At 45.1% G+C, this 20,214-nt stretch overlaps 1 protein-coding gene across 3 annotated transcripts in view; it reads right to left on the reverse strand.

Annotated features, from left to right (window-relative positions):
* LOC143143765 (uncharacterized) overlaps positions 1–20,214 on the reverse strand; it is a 36,816-nt gene continuing 16,602 nt past the window's right edge. Inside the window, exons 2-3 of one of the 3 annotated variants that reach the window (XR_012991242.1) lie at positions 6,182–8,837; positions 1–5,454 (exon numbers count right to left, since the gene is read on the reverse strand). Coding sequence is in view for 2 of the 3 variants with exons in the window: in XM_076305436.1 (XP_076161551.1) it covers positions 6,934–8,805 (1,872 nt within the window). In the remaining variant the exon portion in view is untranslated. Of the gene's footprint in view, positions 8,838–20,214 lie in introns of all 3 variants that reach the window. The other 2 variants (XM_076305436.1, XM_076305435.1) reach the window with 2 other exon arrangements.

Below are 20,214 nucleotides of genomic sequence, written 5' to 3' on the forward strand. Positions count from 1 at the left end.
CTCGCCTCTTCGCGCGTCCTCCCTCTTTTTCGAGCGTCTTCGTTCCCCGGGCCAGGATCCATGTAGCATGACTAACTACCATGACTAACGAGTCGGGCGAAGTGCCACCGAAGAATCTTGGCTAACCGAGCGGGAAGGTAGGTCGAACGAAACGCTTCCAATTCTAATATTTTCGTCTGTCAGAGGTTGGTGCGGGTGTTTCCACGGTTTTTCATCCCTCAGCCACCCCAACGGTCTCCCATTCTCCGTGGTCGCTTCGCTTTTATTTTAATTGGTCCTTAATCTATTTCTTCCGGTGCTTGGAGAGCGTCTCTGCGTCTCGGGCTTTAACCTCGTTCCCTTTACTCTTTGTCCTGCGCTCCGTTCGCCTTGAAACGCGTTCGTCTAATCTGGACCGATCGATCCCCGCTGGTATCAACATCGTAGACGCGGCTGAAATCGGGCCGCGCGTTCCCGATACAACGACGAATGAAAATTCTCGTTCGCTCGCGTCTGCCGGCTGGGTCTCAGGTGTAACGCCTCGTGTCGCGAGCAAATTTTCGCCCGAAACGTTCGACGAGCGATCCTTAACGAAGTTACCGAGTTAACGCGCGGCGACCTCACCTGGTTCCAGAACGGACGAGAAAAAAAAAGAAGAAAAGTTTCTCGAGTCTCGCGGTGCTCGTCTGGGCGGCGTGTTCTCGGAACTTTGTCAAGGATCAGCCGCCGGAACCCTGAGAGAAAAAATATTTCGTCGCCGGACCGAAGGTGTACACCTGGTAACTTTCGAGCCCCTTCGTTCCTCACCAGTATCGTTATCGTCGTTCGCGGTAGTAACGTAGCGTCGAAACGAGCAGCGAGCGGTATCGTCGACGCAGGGCAGGTCGAAACGGGCTCGACGGAACATGAAATGGGAAATGGGAAATCCGTAACCAGATTATTGGCCGAGAAGGATCTGTCGCTGCGAGTAAGTTTCCAGCTGGCTCGTCGCGATCGTCCGCGAAACTCCGTATCGGAACTTGGAGTAAGTTCAGAGGGGGTGATGGACGGCCAGAATGGGTCCAGGGAGAGTCGTCGTCGTCGTAGTCGTCGCGAAAACCACTAGGTCAGTGGGAACCCCCTGTCGTTGAATACCGCGATCACGGGGGCGTTTTCAACCCCTCGACTCGACCGCCGCTACGTGGAAAATGAATTTTTCAGAGGACCGAAAGGGGGGAGGAAGCAACCATTCGGTGAAGAAACACACGAACCTGGCCGGATTTCGTACGAATCGCGTTCTTACAGGTGGCACGAATATTTCATCCCCCTCCACCCACATTCTCCCCTCTCCAACGTACCTAACACTCCCCGCTGGTTTAGCCGCTTCAATTTTTTATGCCGCCACTCAGGCGGCTGGGCCGAACGGTAACGTAAATTAAACGGGGTATTATCAGGGGAACTGTTAAAATTCAACGCGATAGTTAGGGTGTTCGGGGTTTACGAGGAAATTGCGCGCGGGACGTGCAATCGGGCACGCTGATAACCGTTCACTCTTGTTCACGCACTTCGTGAAATACATTATACATGGGAATTAGGCCGCCTTTGTGATCGGCGTATTTATCAACACGGAGGTTTCACGAATAGACTTTTTCACGGGTGAAACGTTTGGAAATATTCTTGCACGGATTGTGTTCGATTTGTCGATGAAAGGACGAAGATTTCGAAGCGTAAGACTTTGTATTTGTCAACAGGAGGTTCCTCGAGTCATTTTCTCGATGGGAAAAATTTGGAATTATTCTTGCACGGATTGTGTTCGATTTGTCGATGAAAGGGCGAAGATTTTGAAGCGTGAGACTTATATTTATCGTATTTATTGTATTTGAAGCGTAAGGCTTTGTATTTATCAATAGGAGCTTTCTCGAGTCTTTTTATCGAAGTGAAAAATTTGGAAATATTCTTGCACGGATTGTGTTCGATTTATCGATAAAAAGACGAAGATTTTGAAGTGTAAGACTTTGTATTTGTCAACAGGAGGTTCCTCGAGCCTTTTTCCTCGATGTGAAAAATTTGGAAATATTCTTGCACCGATTGTGTTCGATTTATCGATAAAAAGAAGAAGAATTTGAAGCGTCAGACTTTGTATTTGTCAACACGGGGATAAATACACGTTTTCGAGCCTTTCTTTCCGCGATAAAAAATTCGAACCACGTTCAACCGTACTCGAAAGAACGATTCACAGTTTTCACAATGCAAACTTTGACGATTATCGTTCGCACAGTTCGACAATTTTATTCACCATTACGTGGAAAGTTACGCGACCTTTATTCCCGCGATTTTTTAAAAATTCTGTCAGAAACAAACACGAGCCGCGGAGTATTGCGAATTAACCTTTAATTGGTAGCGCAAAATGTACATTATCAGCGAGTGGCGTCAATACGATCGCGATAAACCATACGAGTGAAATGTACGGTATAACTTCCATTATCCGATCGCTTTATTTTTCGAACGTTCCGATTATCTGATCGGGGCGTATCGTTCTCCAATATCTCCACTATTGAAATATTCTTTTTATAGCGGTTAGAACTCATTCCGATCGTAACAATTTAGCAGAGAATATTGACGGTGTTTGAATTCGCACGTAATAACGGGCGTTGAGAGGCGAAAACGGCCGGCGCTAATATTAGAAATAAAACGCGTGACGATTTTCAACTCGAAGAGTGACGAGAGCGTCGGGGGAACTTGGCGTGAATGTACGGTGTCGGGAGAATTATGTTTAGAGATTATTAAAAGAGTCCCGTGGAAAAATGAAACGTTAAAAGAAATTGACAATTTAACGTCGGTGAAATTGCATCGTCGCGTTAAACGCACAGATGTCAAAGAAAAGCGTCCCTTCGCGTTAGTTTCTCATTTCCTTTATCAACGCGTATTTTACCCGAAAGATAGAATAATCAACGCCAGATAAACGAGTGTTCCGTTATCTGAAATTTTCATTATCGTCGCGTCACCACACCGGTTAGGATAATGGAGGCTCTACCGTCCGCTCTGTTCGAATATTTCACCGTATATTTTATTCAAACATTTTCAATTATTTTCACTTTACGAAGTCGCGAGTCGTGAAATCGATGGAGAAAAAAAAAAAAAGAAAAAAAAGAAAAAAAAGAATCCCCACCGAACGATAAATCGAACTCGTTCTTTCGCCTCGTTTTTAAGTTCAACGGACTCTAAAAATTCAAGCGGTTGCAACCAATCGGAGATAACACTTCGAAGGGAACAGCGGCTCTCATTCCTCGGTTTACCGGTCAAACCCTCGACGCATGAAAAATTCCCGACGAATATAAATTATTAACACGTTGAGTGCCGGAACGTTTTCATGAAATATAAATTGAAAAGCTGTTGGTAATTCCGAAGGTTTTCGGTTCAATTCGGATCATTTCCCAGAGCGAGTGGATTGATCAAAAACGAGTAAGTGTATTTCAATTTCGTCGACGAATTAACGATACAGTGTCGCGAATTTTTAATCGAAGGAGCCGCGATCCACCGACAGTTAACAACAACGTTCCACGCGTGTCGAAATTAACGCATATTTCTTCCAACGCGAACAAGAAACTTTTCAACACGAAATAAATACCTAAAGAAACACGGGTCGAGAGTCACATACTTGCGAACGTTTAACGAAAATGGTGAGTGAATTTAAATTTTGTAGAATTTCTCGTCTATCCATTATCTCCACATCGTCTCGAATCGTCGTTAGAAAATTACACGGATCGCGGTAGAGTGATCGTTAAAACGAACTGTTCGTCTTTCCCGACGAATCGCGAAAATTGTTCGAAGTACCGAGTGAATAACTCACAGTGAACACGTGTCAAGAGTTTGTAATACATTGGTGAAAATTTAACGAGGTAATGCACCACCCCGATGTCTCGAGGGGTTAAGGGGCGATTGTTTCGACGAGTGCGTGACGGAGTGGACGTTTTCTAGCCTAATCCTGCGGAGACCCTGAACGTTTCTGGACCGTGGACAGAGGTTTGTCGCGACGAAATGAATATTTAAACGCTCGAGTTTCTACCCTCGAGGAACCGTGTGGCTGATTTCGATCAACACGGAGTCCCCGTAACGGTTAAAATTTGTCAACGGGGTTGGGGTTGGGGGTGGGGAGAGAACGTTGCGTTCGGTGGACGCGTTCGACGAACGAAAACGCGCGACAACCCGCGAGACGGTGTCCCGCGATGACACCGTCACAGGTATACCGTGATATCGCGACACACCCGCGATATTTCTATTGGGGAGACGTACGCATTTTCATCGTGATGCATTCAAGTATATTTTTCATCTTCTTTCGTATTCAAAACGTAACATCTTTCCAAACTTAACATCATAAATTAATAAATAAATATATATATATATTATTTATGTATATATATATATATATATGTATGTATGTATGTATGTATATGTGTGTGTTTACGTGTACGTATGCGCTTAGGTCTGTATAAACGTGTAATTTCGTCTCTAAATATACTCGGTGTTGTGTAAGTGTGTCTACTGGTAAAGGTCGCGTCTATTATTGCTTCAATTTACAAAGACGACACTGTAAAACGGTCCCAACCCGGGGGCGATCTAGAAAGGAGTTAAAGGGGACCGTCGTCCAGCTCACGAACTCTAACGCGTGTCTTTTTGCTCCCTTAAATGTACGCGCCTAGCGCCGAGGAACGCGTTAACGCGATTTCTTCTTCTTCTTCTTCTTCTTCTTCTTCATCTTCATCTTCCACTACTTCTTCCTCTTCTACTACTACTCGTTCTTCTTCTTATTCTTCTTCTTCTTCTTCGACCCCGCTTCTCGTTAATCCTTGCTTGAGGTAGCCGCTCCGTTTCGCGAAAGCCTCGTCTCGTCGACTCCTCGGGGGCCGAGGCGGGCTTCGCTGAACCAGAGAATAGAAAGGAGAAAAACGACAGAGACAGTCGCGGAAAAGACGGAGCAGGAAGCGTGGAGAAGATAGTCGAGAGAAAAAGGTAGACAGACAGACAGACAGAAACAGAGAGAGAGAGAGAGTGTGTGTAATTCACGGGGACGCTAGTCTAGAAGGGTTTAAACGGACTAACGAGACGCCGCTTTGATTTGATTTGTCACTACGTTTAAATGCGAAATGAACGCCCCGCCTCGAGAAACACAGGCGCGCAGCATTTGCACTGAACCAACGGAATCCGACGCAATCCGTGAAAATAAATACGTTCCACGGACTCGTGGCCCGACCTACAACGAGCAACGCCTGTGCACCCGTGCAATTTACATTCCAAGTCAGATTGCGTTCACCCAGTGAAAATGCATTCTGCTTCTCCGGGGCGGTGCAACTATCTCGGAAGACATTTCATTTTCGACTCGTCCACCCGGTAGCACCGGCGTGAACGATCCTCGCCCGCTACCGCGATCGCAACAACGACGATCGAACATGTCCCATCGGTGATCGCTACCGCACGATCCTCGAGAACGGTTCATTTCTGAAAAGAAAGACGACACTCGGTGTAATCTGTACAGTCCAGGGGGAGGGAATCGGAAGATAACGGATTAGATCGATATTGTGATTTAGAAAGTATTGTAGATCCAACGATACAGATCGAGGGACTACTTTCTTCGATTCTCCAAAGAATCTTCCACTCGGATATTGTTTACCTTTAGCGTGATTGTGAATGGAATTTTATATCTTCGTAGATGATTTTTTGCATTATTCCAGAGACGAGTGAAGAATAAAAAGAATCGAAAAGTTGGGTCGAGACTTGTCCGTCTCCATTGGATGGATAGTGTTTTCTCGATTCTCTAAGAGGTACAGGAAACTTGTGTATAACTTTTCCTTCGACGAGTGACGCAAATGGACATTTTGGCGAATAATTGGTAGTATCTTTGAGAATTTGAGAAACGATGGTCATCGGGATACGGGGTACTCTTGTTCTTAGAAAGAATCTAAATCTCGTATTTATAATTTTCGATTATTCCACGGAGAAATTGAAAATTGCACGCGTTATTAAACAACCATTCTTTCCCGATACTCTCGAAGTTTACGGGAAAGTTTCTCTTCTCCAACGGCCATTTTGTAACGCAACCAGTACATCGTAGCGAATCGAGATCTTAACCGATGCGTTTCGTCTAATATTCGGGATCGCGGCACGGTTTCTTCGTTTCCAGAATGAATCCCCTAATTTCACCGACACGGTTCTTTCTTCCTCTTACCATAATTACAGTCCGAATCTCGTACCGCGATCATCAATTATCCCAAAGACTCAAAAACGCCGTTGGTAAAAAGCTCGTTCAATCCTCCCCATTTATCTCTCGAACATCCTTTTCTCCGATTCCCCGAAACGTGTGGAAATGCCCGCGCAAAAAATCTTTCCTCCTCCGCAGAGCTGTAGAAAAAAACGAAGAAAAGAAGAAAGAGAAGAGAAGAAAAGAGAAGAAAAGAAAAGAAAAGAAAAGAAAAGAAAAGGAGAAAGAAATGGCCGCTCTCGAGCATCGTTCCAGCATCCCCGACAAAGTAAACGCGCGCGGTCACGGCTCGCAGGCCTCCTCACGGTCGACGGAATCGATACTTTCGTGGGACGAGGGATGGATTTACCGTATCGCGGTTGATCTCTGGCAATCAGTCAGAAGAGATCCTTATTAAAGCCCCCTAGGTCTCGCCGCGATCGCGAGAGACAACGATCGATCGATCGAACGAACGAACGAACGATCGTCGAGATTCTCCTCGCTCGCGTAGCACAATTTCCTCGCGCGATCTCCCTCGCGATCCACCCTCTCGACGAAACACCGGATTACGCGTCTTTCACGGGGAGGTTTCGCGAAGGGGTTTGCTCCTCCACCAGTGGAAGTAAGCGTTCAACCGTGGTGCTCGAAACTTTCCCCGCGACGTTACAGTTTACAGAATGGCGCCGGAGTAGTGTCCTCCGGAGACTCGACGAGACCACCGATAACGGGTCTCCGTGCGTTCAAACGAACACGACGTGAGGCTTCTCGGGTAGCGGTGGTTCGTAATCGTAATCGTAGTCGTAGTCGTAACCGTAGTCCACTCGGTGGTTGTTCGGTCTGGTCGCTGCCGCCGTCGTCGCCGGTGTCTGCATGCGATAGAGCGACAACACTTCCGGTTGCTCGTCGCGTAGATCGGTGACGTCGGCCACAGCGTAGACACCCTCTTCGGTTTGCCCTCCGTAGAGTTCCGGATCGCGTCTACCGGGTCTGGTGTACCTGGGTGTCTCGTAGATGTTGGTGTCGGGTGGCTGAGGAGGACTCGGTTGACCCATCTTCCCCCGCGGTGTATCGTACGGCGTGTCCTCGTTGTTCCTGGTCAGTAATCGTCTGCTGTACGATTCCGCGTTGTTCTTGTCCAGCTCGTCGTTGTTACGACCAACGTAGACGAGGAACTCGGGTCGATTCGGCGCGGTGTACGCCAATCGTTTCTTCCTCTTGGTGCGCGTGAGATGAGCGATCAGTGCGAGTATGGTCGCCGTCGCTGCTAGACAACCGGCCGCCGACAACGAGAGATAGAGCGGACTCAAACGACACCTCAACGAACCCTCCGACAAAGCGATCAGCGGCTTCCCGGCGAATTCCTCGTCGGCGCAGATTATATCGCGCGTGTCCAGCTCCAATCGCGACTCGTTACGTCGTTCCTCCGCCCTGATCACGTTCCACAGCCAATGGACCGAGCAATTGCAGACCAGGGGATTCCCACCGACGCGCAGCGACGAGAGACCGTCCACCGGGAACTGAGTGGGTTGCAGCGTGGAGAGGCTGCATCGACGCAACGAGACCCATTTCAGGTATCTCGCGCTGTACAGCACCCTGGCGGGTAGCTCCTTGAGACCACGGTTACCGTCCAACGAGATCCGCTCGAGGTTCACGTTGTCGGCGAACGCTCGCGCGTGTACGCTCGTCAGCGTGCAGTCGTTCAACTCGAGGCTCCTCAGCTCGAAGAGATTGCGAAATCCCGCGGCGTCCAGGGTACCCAAAGGGTTACGACTCAACACCAGATGGGAGAGTACCCTCAAACGGGCCAACGCCGACGTGGGTACCGACGTAAGGTTGTTCCCAGAAAGGTTCAGACTTAACAGATCAGGTAGACGATCGAACGCGTCCTCGGCGATGTTCCTGATCACGTTGTTCGCGAGATCCAGGCTGACCAACGAGGGTAACGAGGGCAACGAGTCCCTGTCCAGCTCCTGGATGAGATTGTCCGAGAGATCGACGTTCTCCAGGCTCGGAGCCAACGCCAAATTATCCATCGGGATCTCCAGCAACGAGTTCCTGTTCAACACCAGGGTACGAATCTTGTGTAGATTCCTCAGCAGACCTTCCGGCAGACTTGTCACCGAGTTGTCGCTCAGGTTCAGTACCTCCAACTCGCTGGTGCTCTTGAACGCTTGCTCGTCCAGGTCGGAGATGTTGTTGCTGGCCAGGTTCAGTTCTCTGAGCGAGTCCATGCCCTGCAACGCGTTCTTCGCCAACGCGCGGATCGAGTTCCCGCTCACGTTCAACGCGACCAGATTCTTTTGGAAGACGAAATTGTCCGAGCCGAGCGTGTGTATCGCGTTCGAGGTGAGGTCCAGGGTCTCCAGGTTACCGTAGAAACCGAACGACAGATGAATGTTCCCCACACGGTTGTTGGACAGGTCCAGATGCTTGATCTCCGGATTCAATTGAATCGGGACGACCTCGAGGCCCGCGTAAGCGCACGAGGCGCGCAAGCTCTCGTCGTCGCAACGACACTGCGTCGGACAGAGACCGTTCGCCACAACTGACATCGCGACGGCCATCGCTATCGCGATTGGCAGCGTCGTCGCCGAGGGTCCACGTGATGCCATTCCATATGAACACCTCCTCCACTGGAACTGCCCTGCGAACAAAATGATAACCAGTCACTCGTGTATCTCGCTTCTCATCTTGTGTCTGATCGACGAAAAATCTCGAATGGAAACAGAGGGGTAAAAAAAGGGTTACGTTTCTCGCGCGAATGTATTCCGTTGAACCCAATTTCCTTGTAAATTACAAGGACGACATAGTCGATCGAAGTAAATTATAAATAGAATTCATCATATTGCCAGTCACGAATCAATACAAGGACGGAATGGTCGATGAGACACGTTTGAGAACTTTCGACCCTAAGTTGCTTCGTTTAGAGATCGTTCCACGGAGGGGGAGGACAATCGATCGAGAAACGAACGACTCGAAAATCGGGGACATTTGCATCGATTACTCGATCCGTCTATTTACGAAAAGATTCCGCGTCGAATTCGAGGGGAACGTTCATACCGTGGAAATCGTTCCGCGAATTTATTCAAAGACGATGGAGGAAGTTTCGATCCGGAGATTACTTTTTAAGATTTACGATCGGCGTATCGGTAAATCGGGGACCGGCAAGCAGGGTCGAATAGATTCTCGAACGCATCGATTATCCCTGTATTTATTGGCCACGAGCGATCTTTAAACATTCTGTATTATACGGTGTCTTGTAAATATTCTACGAACGTTTCCGCGTGGAAAATCACTGCAAATTTAACCGAGAATCGTGTCGCGTGTAACCGACGAAACTCTTGTAGAATTGGTGCAAAACTCGTGAAACGAAAAAAGAAGAAAATCAATGGTCGCGATTATTGTAAACGGTCCATGCCAAGGGGGTATACGCACGACGCGTCTCCTTGTACGAAACGCATCGATTATCCCCGTATTTATTGGCCAAAAGCAATTTTTAAAAATTCTATATCATACGGTGTCTTGTAAATATTCTACGAACGTTTCCGCGTCGAAAATCACTGCAAATTTAACCGAGAATCGTGTCGCGTGAAACCGGCGAGACTCTTGTAAAATTGGTGCAAAACTCGTGAAACGAAAAAAGAAGAAAATCAATGGTCGTGATTATTGTAAATGGTCCATGCCAAAAGGGTATACGCACGACGCGTCTCCTTGTACGAAACGCATCGATTGTCCCCGTATTTATTGGCCAAGAGCAATTTTTTAAAAAATTCTGTCTTGTAAACAATCTACGAACGTTTCCGCGTGGAAAATCGCTGCAAATTTAACCGAGAATCGTGTCGCGTCGTAACCGGCGAAACTCTTGTAAAATTGGTGCAAAACTCGTGAAACGAAAAAAAAGAAGAAAATCAATGGTCGCGATTATTGGAAACGGTCCATGTCAGAGAGGGGTGGGGGGTATACGCACGACGCGTCTCCTTGTACGAAACGCATCGAACAACGTGTCGTTGGTCGAATGCCAGGAGCTCTCCCCTGCTCCGATGCGACACGACCCTAACTCCGCGAAGTTTCGAGTTACGGCGCGCCACTCAACCTCGTATAGTCGTTGCTCTCTCTCTCTCTCTCTCTTTCTTTCTATACCCCCTTTTTTCCACGTAGATAAAGACGTTTTCCCTCCGACGGGTGCTTATGTTTCGACCGCGGTCTGTTAACTCCGATCCGTCCCCGCTCTCGTCTCGTTCCAGGACTCCCCGGCGTTGTGACGTTACCGTGTACGGAGCGGTCGAGCCACTTTAATATTGAATAGAAACCTATAACCTTTAATAGCCGCGTACAAGTCGGCGACTTAAAATAACCTTTTCTCCTTTCATTATTGCGTACGCTATACGTGGCCGGTAGTAGCACCGAGGCGCTTCTCCACGGCTTAGCGGCCGGAGGAGAGCCGGTGTAATTATGTAAACGATATAACCCCCCGAAGGCGTGGAAACCGACCAACATCCCCGCATCCACCCCCGAACCTCTCGTCTTTCTCCGTCTCTCTCTATCTCCACCTTGAACCGACGGTAGATTCCTAGACCCGACGAGGAAAGCAGAGTTCGGCGAAATAAAAATTCCCGGGTCGCAAAAGAACCTTTGTAAGCGGGTAACCCGGCGAGAGCGTAACTACCCTTTACGTTTCGCCGGTTTGCTGCACAAACTCGATGCAAGTTTATTTACGGACACCTGCACGTTCAATTCGCCCCCGTTCGGATTTTGCGCTCGCCACCCTACAACACCATTCCCCTGCAACTCCATACGAACGACTCGGAGGGAGAGATATATCCGGCCGGCGGCTGTTCGTGGCGCGGTTTGTGTGTCAACTTTTTTCCCCACTCCTCCTCCCCCACCAGCAACCCTACCAACCCTACAACCCGTTTCTCCTACTTGAATAAATAACATTAACCCCCGCGGGCGCGAAAGGAACAATGATAACGCGGAATAGTTCGAAAAGCGAATCGCGTGCGGCTGCCCGCCACCGCCTCGAAAATTAACAAGCCGATAAAAACTTTATTCGCCCATCGTTTTTATTATCTCCGTGGCGGCCGCAACCCGGCGAACCGCCCGGTGGCGCCGATTCCCAGAACCCGTTGGGAAAGTTTCTCGAGCACGTTCACAGCCGTGGAAAATAACGGCAAGTTAAAATTTACGATCCCGGTTAATTGATTCGAGCGTCGTTTCTTTCGGCCTGGTCTTTATTAATCGAAACCTTCCACCCGTGTGACGGCTGTTTTCGCGTTAAGGGGTTTCCTCGCTGCAGGCTGCGCGAGATTTAAGAGGTCGCGCGGTTATCGAGGGAACCAATGGGAGCATACCGACCGAGCGAACCCTAGAGTATTTAAACGGTTTGTAACGCGCAGCTAGAAGTCGAGGATCGAACGGTACGATATTTTAGAATTATTTCGGTTATTTTAGGTTATTTCGGAACTTTTTCCCTGGGTGTCTACCTGAGACGAATTTTCGTTTATTTTTAACACGTGGAAATAATAGTGTCGGAATGAATGCAACAACGATCTTCAGGGTGTCAGGTGTCGATGTCAGTTTTAAGAACTGTCTACGTATTGGCACGGAAGAATCGTCCGCCACGCGGTTCTAATCATACCAAAAACCGATAACATTCCTTTTCGCACACGTTCCCGTAACAACGCATGAGACTCTTTCCGCTCCCATAACAACGCACGACACTCCATACGACTGACCGCTGATAACCGAAATTCCTTTTGCATACGTTCCCGTAACAACGCATGAGACTCTTTCCGCTCCCATAACAACGCACGACACTCCATACGACTGACCGCTGATAACCGAAATTCCTTTTGCATACGTTCCCGTAACGACTCATGAGACTCTTTCCGTTCCCATAATTACGCACTCTTTACGTAACGCGGGACACTCGGGACAAGAACAGATATAAAAACCGTATCGACACATAGGAGACAGATCAGTCTTGACCCGTGATCAGATCCGCACGAGTCTGTGACCAAAGGTGCCGCAATTAAAGTGTAATGCAGAAGAAAATAATAAAGAGTTCGATCTCCCGTTGGAGATCAACATTTTTTATCAAATCGTTAATTATTACGTGACACGGTCAACGGTTTGGCCGTTTTCCTTTTGGTTTTTCTTTTCAGTCGAGTTCCAAGTCCAGAGTCAGAAAGACACACAACACTGTCGTCGTTCACATCAAGACTCTGTATACGCATTTCTTCGAACTTTATATTCTTATATATAGAATAACTATACTACTAGATACGCGAGATCCCTGCATATTATAATAAACTAGATATTATAATCTGAACTTTACAACAAGTAGTTTTAATCGGATGACACGGTATCGATCCATGTTTAGTATTCATTTTCCACGTAAACTCTAGCGGAATTGATACTAATCATTTCTGGAAATTTTTGCATCGTTTTTAAGGGGATCGTCGAGAATACCTCGTAGAGGTTTCTAGCTTTGCTTCGAGACGAAGAATGTATACCCGGGAATCGACTTTATCGAGACACGTGATACACCACCATTTGAAAGCTGTTTTTCTTTCTCTTTTTTTTTTTTTTTATTTGCAAGGGCGAAGAAGCCGGATTACATTTGCCGCGTTTGTTTTTGAGAGGTGGAAGCGAGAGTCGGAGTCTCGCACAATGCGAGAGAGAAAATGTACAACGTCGAATAAAAGCAGAAAATAGACGACTAAATTTTGCACGGGGATCTATATTAATACATACAGAATACATTAATTTATACGCCCTGATAAAATTACTGCGATAATGTTGAATTATGGTATTATTAATATTATTATACGATAATGGTAGTATTATCGTTCTATCTCTTGAATTACTTAATATACTGCCATCTCTGAATTATTGAATTGTAATTATCCAAAGTCCTTTTAATTCCGGTATATTAAAGGGCTCGTGAATCGGTAAATAAAATTGTACGAAACATTTTTACTGGTTCAATCGAGATCTACGAATTCGCAAACCGGTAACAAAATTAACTGTTTCGTTATTTTTACCGTTCGTACGATTTTGTAAAAATAACCGGACATTAATGGCCGGTATTCCAAGACGTTAGACATTTTTATTTCCATGACATCTGAACTTTTCGACATTTATCGGTTTAACTCGCTAAGCGGGTTAAAATTATATATAATTTTTCAATTGTCGCGTAACTCGAGTTGAAATTAATAAACTAATTTCAAGAGATTCTTCTTCCATCTATTTGTACACTCTAATCGTTTTAAGCTACGATAAACTTTTGTATTTTATATCGAAAAAGATCCGTCAGATACACGTGTTGCAAACGATGTCTCTTTTTCACTACCCTTGTATATTAATATTCTAGGATTTCTTTGTATTCGTCTCCCCCACACTTTGGGCGTAGTTTCGTCCAAAAAAATGTTCATCCAGGTTACGATCTCCCCTTGCGAGTTTCTAGGATCAAAATGGCGGCCAGGCTGGTGCCCCGCGAAGAGCAAAGTAATACCTCACGATCCCACAACTTGAATAAACTATCTCATCCAACTTCCATTTCGTAACTTTTCTCCCTGTATTAATACAATTAAACACGTGTCTTCCATTTATTACCAAAAACGCTCCAAAATCGAGATTTCAAAATCAACGTAAATACAACATATTACCCCTCGTATTCAAATACATCGCAATTAATTCAGATACAAGCTTATCCTTAAATATCGAAACAAACTCTCTCACTACCTTTCTATTCTAACAAACAAAGTTTAACATCGAAATAGTACTCCACAATCCAAATACTCTCTACATCTCTCATATTATTATTAAACTTACCCTATCGCTGTTAAAATCTCTCCCGTTTAATCGAACGATTCCCGAAAATGATATTTCCCGCCAAAAAGAAAAAAAAAAAATACAATTTCAACGTTTCGGTATCGGTGAAAATTCCCTCGCGAAAGGAATGAAAAAAAATCGAAAGATTTAAAATCTCGAAACCGCGTTCACGGAACGTAGCACGTTCGCGCACACGTACCATGGAAGAATTACGATTTCGCATAGGAAGCTGTAACGGTCGTCCCGCGATGGGATTAACGCGAAACGTAACGTCATCGAGGACGACCACCGATAATTTCAATTCCGTAACTAGTCTCCTGGCAAGTGTTCCGCGGCCGGATGTTCCCCGAAAGCCTCGTTTCGGTAAGTGCTGGCCGTGCCAGTAATTTTTCACGTCCCTCTTTTTTTTTTTCTCTCTCTCTCTCTCCATCTCTGCGCTCTGCCCCGGGAATAACGAATGGCGCTGATCTCGCTGTCATGTATAATGCACAGATTTACAGCATTCCGCTATCTGACAGAGCTATATGTCCCCGGCCCCTGCCCTCTCCCAGGACCCCGCGCGACCCCCGCTACAGAGGAAAAAAAAGAGAAAAAAAGAAATATATATATATATATATATATATACACAGAGAGAGACGGACGTTGACATCCACAGCATGTAATATCCCCGTACAGAAGCCTGAGCGTTATTTTCTTCGGGAAATCGGCTGCTGTTTTTTCCCTTCCCGTTTTATTCTCGTCCACCGTCTCCGTTCCATCCACGAGGTTACGTAGGCCTGAACCAGACAGCGGATTTTCGGTGGGAAGAGAACAGAAGACGACCCCGTGAAGACGAAAGTCGTGAATAAGAGGGTGAAACCGGGGTATACTCGAGCTACTCGGGATCAAGGGGAGCGTGATTACCTCGAAATTCGGGCTTTCTGGCCATCTCTATAAGTGACATCAGCCTGATAAACAACACTTGTCTACGAGCTGGGAACGATAACGGAGGAGGGTTTCTGTATTAGCTCGGGACACGGTAGCCAGGGGGAGGGAGGGGGGAGGAGGAGGAAAATATTTGTATTGGACGCTTCCGTGGAATTAGGTCCGAATTATATGGTTTTTCACGGGATCACGGGACTTGTTTATCTCGTTTCGTTCGATTAGCCCGCGATTCTTGCAACGGGATAAACAATTCCTCGAATGTGTTTACAGAGACGGATCAACAGACGTTACGATTTGTGGACGAATTCCATCACGGTGGATTCGGTGAACGTTTTCGTTTGTTAACCCTTTGCATTTGAAGCTTCTTCGCTAGCAGAAACCGACGCCTCGAGAGAATCCTTCAAGTCGTAAATGAAACATTTTTATGTATTTTGTATATATGCGTTTACGTTTTACAAGAACGTGATATTTCAATTCCAAATTGAATTCCAACAAACAAAAAATACCTCACAGTTGTGCAACTATGTGCATCCAAAGGTTAACCCTTTGCACTCGAGGCTTCTTTGCTACCAGAAATTGACTCTTCGAGAAAATCCTTTACAATTGAAATTCATCTCGAATGGAACATTTTTATACACTTCGCGTACACGAGTTTACACTCTACGAGAACGTAATATTTAAATTCCAATTTGAATTCCAACAAACAAAAAATACCTCACAGTTATGCAACTAGGTGCATCCAAAGGTTAACCCTTTGCACTCGTGGCTTCTTCGCTACCAGAAACCGACGCCCCGAGAAAATTCTTTAAGTGGTAAAATTAATCCGGAATGGAACATTTTTGTACACTTCGCGTACACGAGTTTACACTCTACAAGAACGTGATATTTAAATTCCAATTTGAATTCCAAACCACCGAGTTTTCCCCGATCGAAAATAATACACTGTGGTGAAACGAGGATCTCCTCACGAGTCCAAAGGGTTAATTAACACGAGTTAGGATCTGTAACGTGGTAATCTTTCGATTCGTCCTGCGATTATTGTTATCGAATAATAATAATCTCGTGTTCATCGAGGATATGTACGCGAGTGTACGCGATTATATAGGATCAGGAAACGTAGATCGGCGTATAAAAGTTTCGAGCGAAAGCGCAAGAGACGAGAAACAGGTAAAAATGCTGTTGCATTACCTAAGCCCGTTTGGAACGTAGGAATATATTTATTCGAAAGTTTTCGCCATTTACCACGTCGGTGGCTCGCTGTTGTTTTATACATTCGCCGGCATTGACAAATTCCAAGTCTTCAGTTTCCGTGGAACAAAACTGTGTCTGTAACGGAAACGAGACTCGAATATTAAGAATCTACCGAAATATGAAACCGGGGCGTTCTTGTATTTTCATCGAATGAAATTAAAAAATATCGAACACTTCGAGCTAGAACTATTAGGTTGTTCGAAAAGTGATTTCGTTTTCCAAAATGGAGAATATATAATTTGATAAAATGTTTATACACTTTAAAAAAATTGTAAGTTTTCTTTTCGAGTTCATCCGTTCTGCTCACCAAGCTGTGTGTAATATTGGGTTGTTTGGAAAGTGATTTCGTTTTCCAAAATGGAGAATATATAATTTAATAAAATGTTTATACGCTCTAAAAAAATCGCGTTTCATTTTCAACAAAAAGACGAAATGACTTTCCGAACAACCTAATAGCATCGGGGGAAGCGATAGAGAGGAATGAATAATACTTCGCTCCAGGTTGTGATACTCCTTTCTCCACAAGTGCACCGATGTAAGGTGCAATTGCAATATTTGCTCGAATGGAATTGTAAGTTTTCTTTTCCAGTTCATCCGTTCTGCTCGCCAGACTGTGTGTAATATTGGATAGTTCGGAAAGTGATTTCGTTTTCCGAAGTGAAGAATACACAATTTAATAAAATGTTTATACGCTCTAAAAAAATCGTGTTCCATTTTCACCAAAAAAACTAAATGACTTTCCAAACGACCCAATAGAAACGAATTCAAAAGTAAATTTATAATTCAATTTCAATTCAATTCAATTATAATTCAATTCATCGAAAAAAGGAGTATTCTCCCGATCGATGTCTTACACTATAAAGAAACTATCGATGCAAACGTTGAAAAGAAATATCAAACAGTTCCATTTGGGAACAAATCTTCTTTTTCGTTGTAGAAAAATTCTCGAAAGTAGCCATTGGTTTACCAAACAGTTAAACTTAACCGAGACTTTTCGTTCCCGTTCGAGGCAAAATCTAGAACGCTGGACGATACTTGCGAACCGGTGTGTACTTTTGCCAAGCACGCGATCGGAGCACTCGGTGAATTGTGACGCCTAATTGAACAATGAACTTGCGCGGACGACGGTCCACCTATTTCAGAACGGGTTACCGGTCCCGTTTCGTTCGCGTCGCTTTAAATTATTCCGTCGCAGTCGGAAGCGCGTCGATCCGAGATTTCCCGTTTACCGATAAAGAGAAAATAAATAATAAACGAGGACGTTTTCTTATCTGGCACGGATGATGAAATTTGTCCGGGCATGCATAATACATGTGGAAATGGCATCGAACGAGCTAGCTAGGCTGTGCTGACTTCTTGTCTATAATGGAATCTGCGCAGTCCGCCCAATTTCGGTCGGGGTATAAAGCAAAGAAGCCGTGGGTAACATATAACAGGCCAAGTCATTCAATTTACAGGATCCCCTTTCCGTTTCCAACTCATCTCGTACCAGCCTCGGTGGCTCCAAAACTGAACTGAAGATGAGCCAAACTCATACCAGACTTGGCTAACCACGGACCGGTCGAACTACACCCTTCAGCGATGGCTACGAACTACCCGCGCGCACGTATCGCCCCTTGAATGGGTATCGAACTTTGTTCCACGCCCGGATTTCGATTTCGGAGCGGAACAGCCACGATCTACTCGAGTCTCACCGAACGAACCGTTTCGGACCTCACTTTCGTAATACAGGTTTGTTCTTCGACTGTGAGTACGAACCGTCGGTTGAACGAAAGGAAAAATTCTGGCGAACTTTGGTCTGGGGGTTAGTTATTTTTAATATCTTTTATTTCAAGATATTAAATATTCTTTTATACTTTGTTCCACGCCTGAATTTCGATTTTGGAGTGGGACAGCTACGATCTACTCGAGTCTCACCGAACGAACCGTTTCGGACCTCACTTTCGTAATACAGGTTTGTTCTTCAACTGTGAGTACGAACCATCGGTTGAACGAAAGGAAAAATTCTGGCGAACTTTGGTCTGGGGGTTAGTTATTTTTAATATCTTTTATTTTTTAACGGAGTATTCGATACTTTGTAACCGTCGACAGTGTTAACCCTTTGGACTCGAGAGGAGATCCTCGGTCGCCACTCGATTCAGTGTACTCCTTTCAATTTGGGAAAATTTTGTGACTTGAAATTCAAATTGAAAATTAGGTATTATACGCTTTTAAGATGTAAACATATGTATGTCGAGTATTGAAATAAAAATATTCCATTCCACATTAATTTTGCGATTTAAAAGATTTCATCGAGGCGCCAGTTTCAGGTAGCAAAAACGCTTCGAGTCCAAAGGGTTAATTCAGTGTACCATTTTCGATCCGGGAAAACTTCGTGGTTTGGAATTCAAATTGGAATTTAAATATCACGTTCTTGTAGAGTGTAAACGCGTGTACGCGAAGTGTACAAACATGTTCCATTCCGGATTAATTTCACCACTTAAAGAATTTTCTCGCGGCGTCGGTTTCTGGTAGCAAAGAAGCCTCGAGTGCAAAGGGTTAACCTTTGGGTGCACCTAGTTGCATAACTGTGAGGTATTTTTTGTTTGTTGGAATTCAAATTGGAATTTAAATATCACTTTCTTGTAGAGTGTAAACTCGTGTACGCGAAGTGTATAAAAATGTTCCATTCCAGATGAATTTCAATTTTAAAGGATTTTCTCGAGGAGTCAATTTCTGGTAGCAAAGAAGCCTCGAATGCGAAGGGTTAACCTTTGGATGTACATACTCGCATAACTGTAAGGTATTTTTTGTTTGTTTCTCAAACAAGTTGTATTTTCAGACTGGTAGTTTTGTCAATTTTAATTTACTTCTTAGTCGGTACCTATCGATTGCAATGAGTGAAATAATTTTTTCAATTTTCTACGCAACACTTTCGAAAATAACCGTGCAGTCAAGGGTTAACGAAACACGTATTTCGTCGTTGATGATTAACTAACTCTTCAAACGTGAGAGATCGGAGAACGTGATGCTCTAATGATTACGTAGAGGTGAAACGTGCACGCCAAGTACAAAGAACTTGCGAATTAAAAATCTGGCGATGTTTGGAATATTATTTCTCCATACCGAGTTAGGAAGTAATTTGCCGGAGAATATACTTTCAGAACATTTTCCTCTCTCCCCTTTTGCATGTTCTCTAAATTTTTCCCTGCCTCGTGTTTTCCTTTCACAGTTTTATTCCATCTCCGCGTATGAAATCGCTGTCGAGCGATTTACTAAATTAGGGAGGCTGCAGGTCAGGCTCCGGTACATGACCGCGTTTCATGCTTCGCGTTTTGATCAAACGAGCAACTTGGAATCGCTTCAAACGCCATTCAATGCGCTTTAAACGAGCCAATGAACGTTCCCGGGCTCGTACCTTCCCGTTGTGGGGGGTTAAAAGTCATTAAGCGCAATTTTTGACGGAACGAGGGTGATAATCCTCGTCCCGGCCCACTTTCTTACCGTATCGAAAGAAAAGTCATTAAGTGGTAGCCAAGTTCGAACTGGGTTGCCGGACGAGGGAAAAACACTCACGGGCGCCGTGTACAATTTACAATTTGCATGTAAAGTTCATTTACTCGCACGGATGACTTGCAAACTTATCGAATTGTCGTCCGAAAATTAACGATCGCGGGGCGAGGGCAACGCGCAAAGAAAACGTAACGCGTTGTTTTGTTCGAATCGACGCCCGACCAAAGAGTGTATAATTAATTTTTCCGAAGCGAGGAATGATAAATACTACCGACGGAGTCGCAATTTAAAAAGTAATTACACCACCGCAATACTAAGAACAATAAAATCGGGGAAATTAATAAATTTTTCATTACCGTTCTTTGTGCAGCGAATAATCGATTTTCAAACAACAAACGCGTACGCGTACGCGCGCAACTCTCGACTCCGCCTCGACGAACGTATCGCGCCTTTTAAACAATGCGTTATTTTTATTCGCATTTTTAAAAACAGCCGCGCGATCACCGAACGCTACGACG

This window comes from Ptiloglossa arizonensis, chromosome 2, assembly GCF_051014685.1.
Source record: "Ptiloglossa arizonensis isolate GNS036 chromosome 2, iyPtiAriz1_principal, whole genome shotgun sequence".
NCBI lineage: Eukaryota > Metazoa > Arthropoda > Insecta > Hymenoptera > Colletidae > Ptiloglossa > Ptiloglossa arizonensis.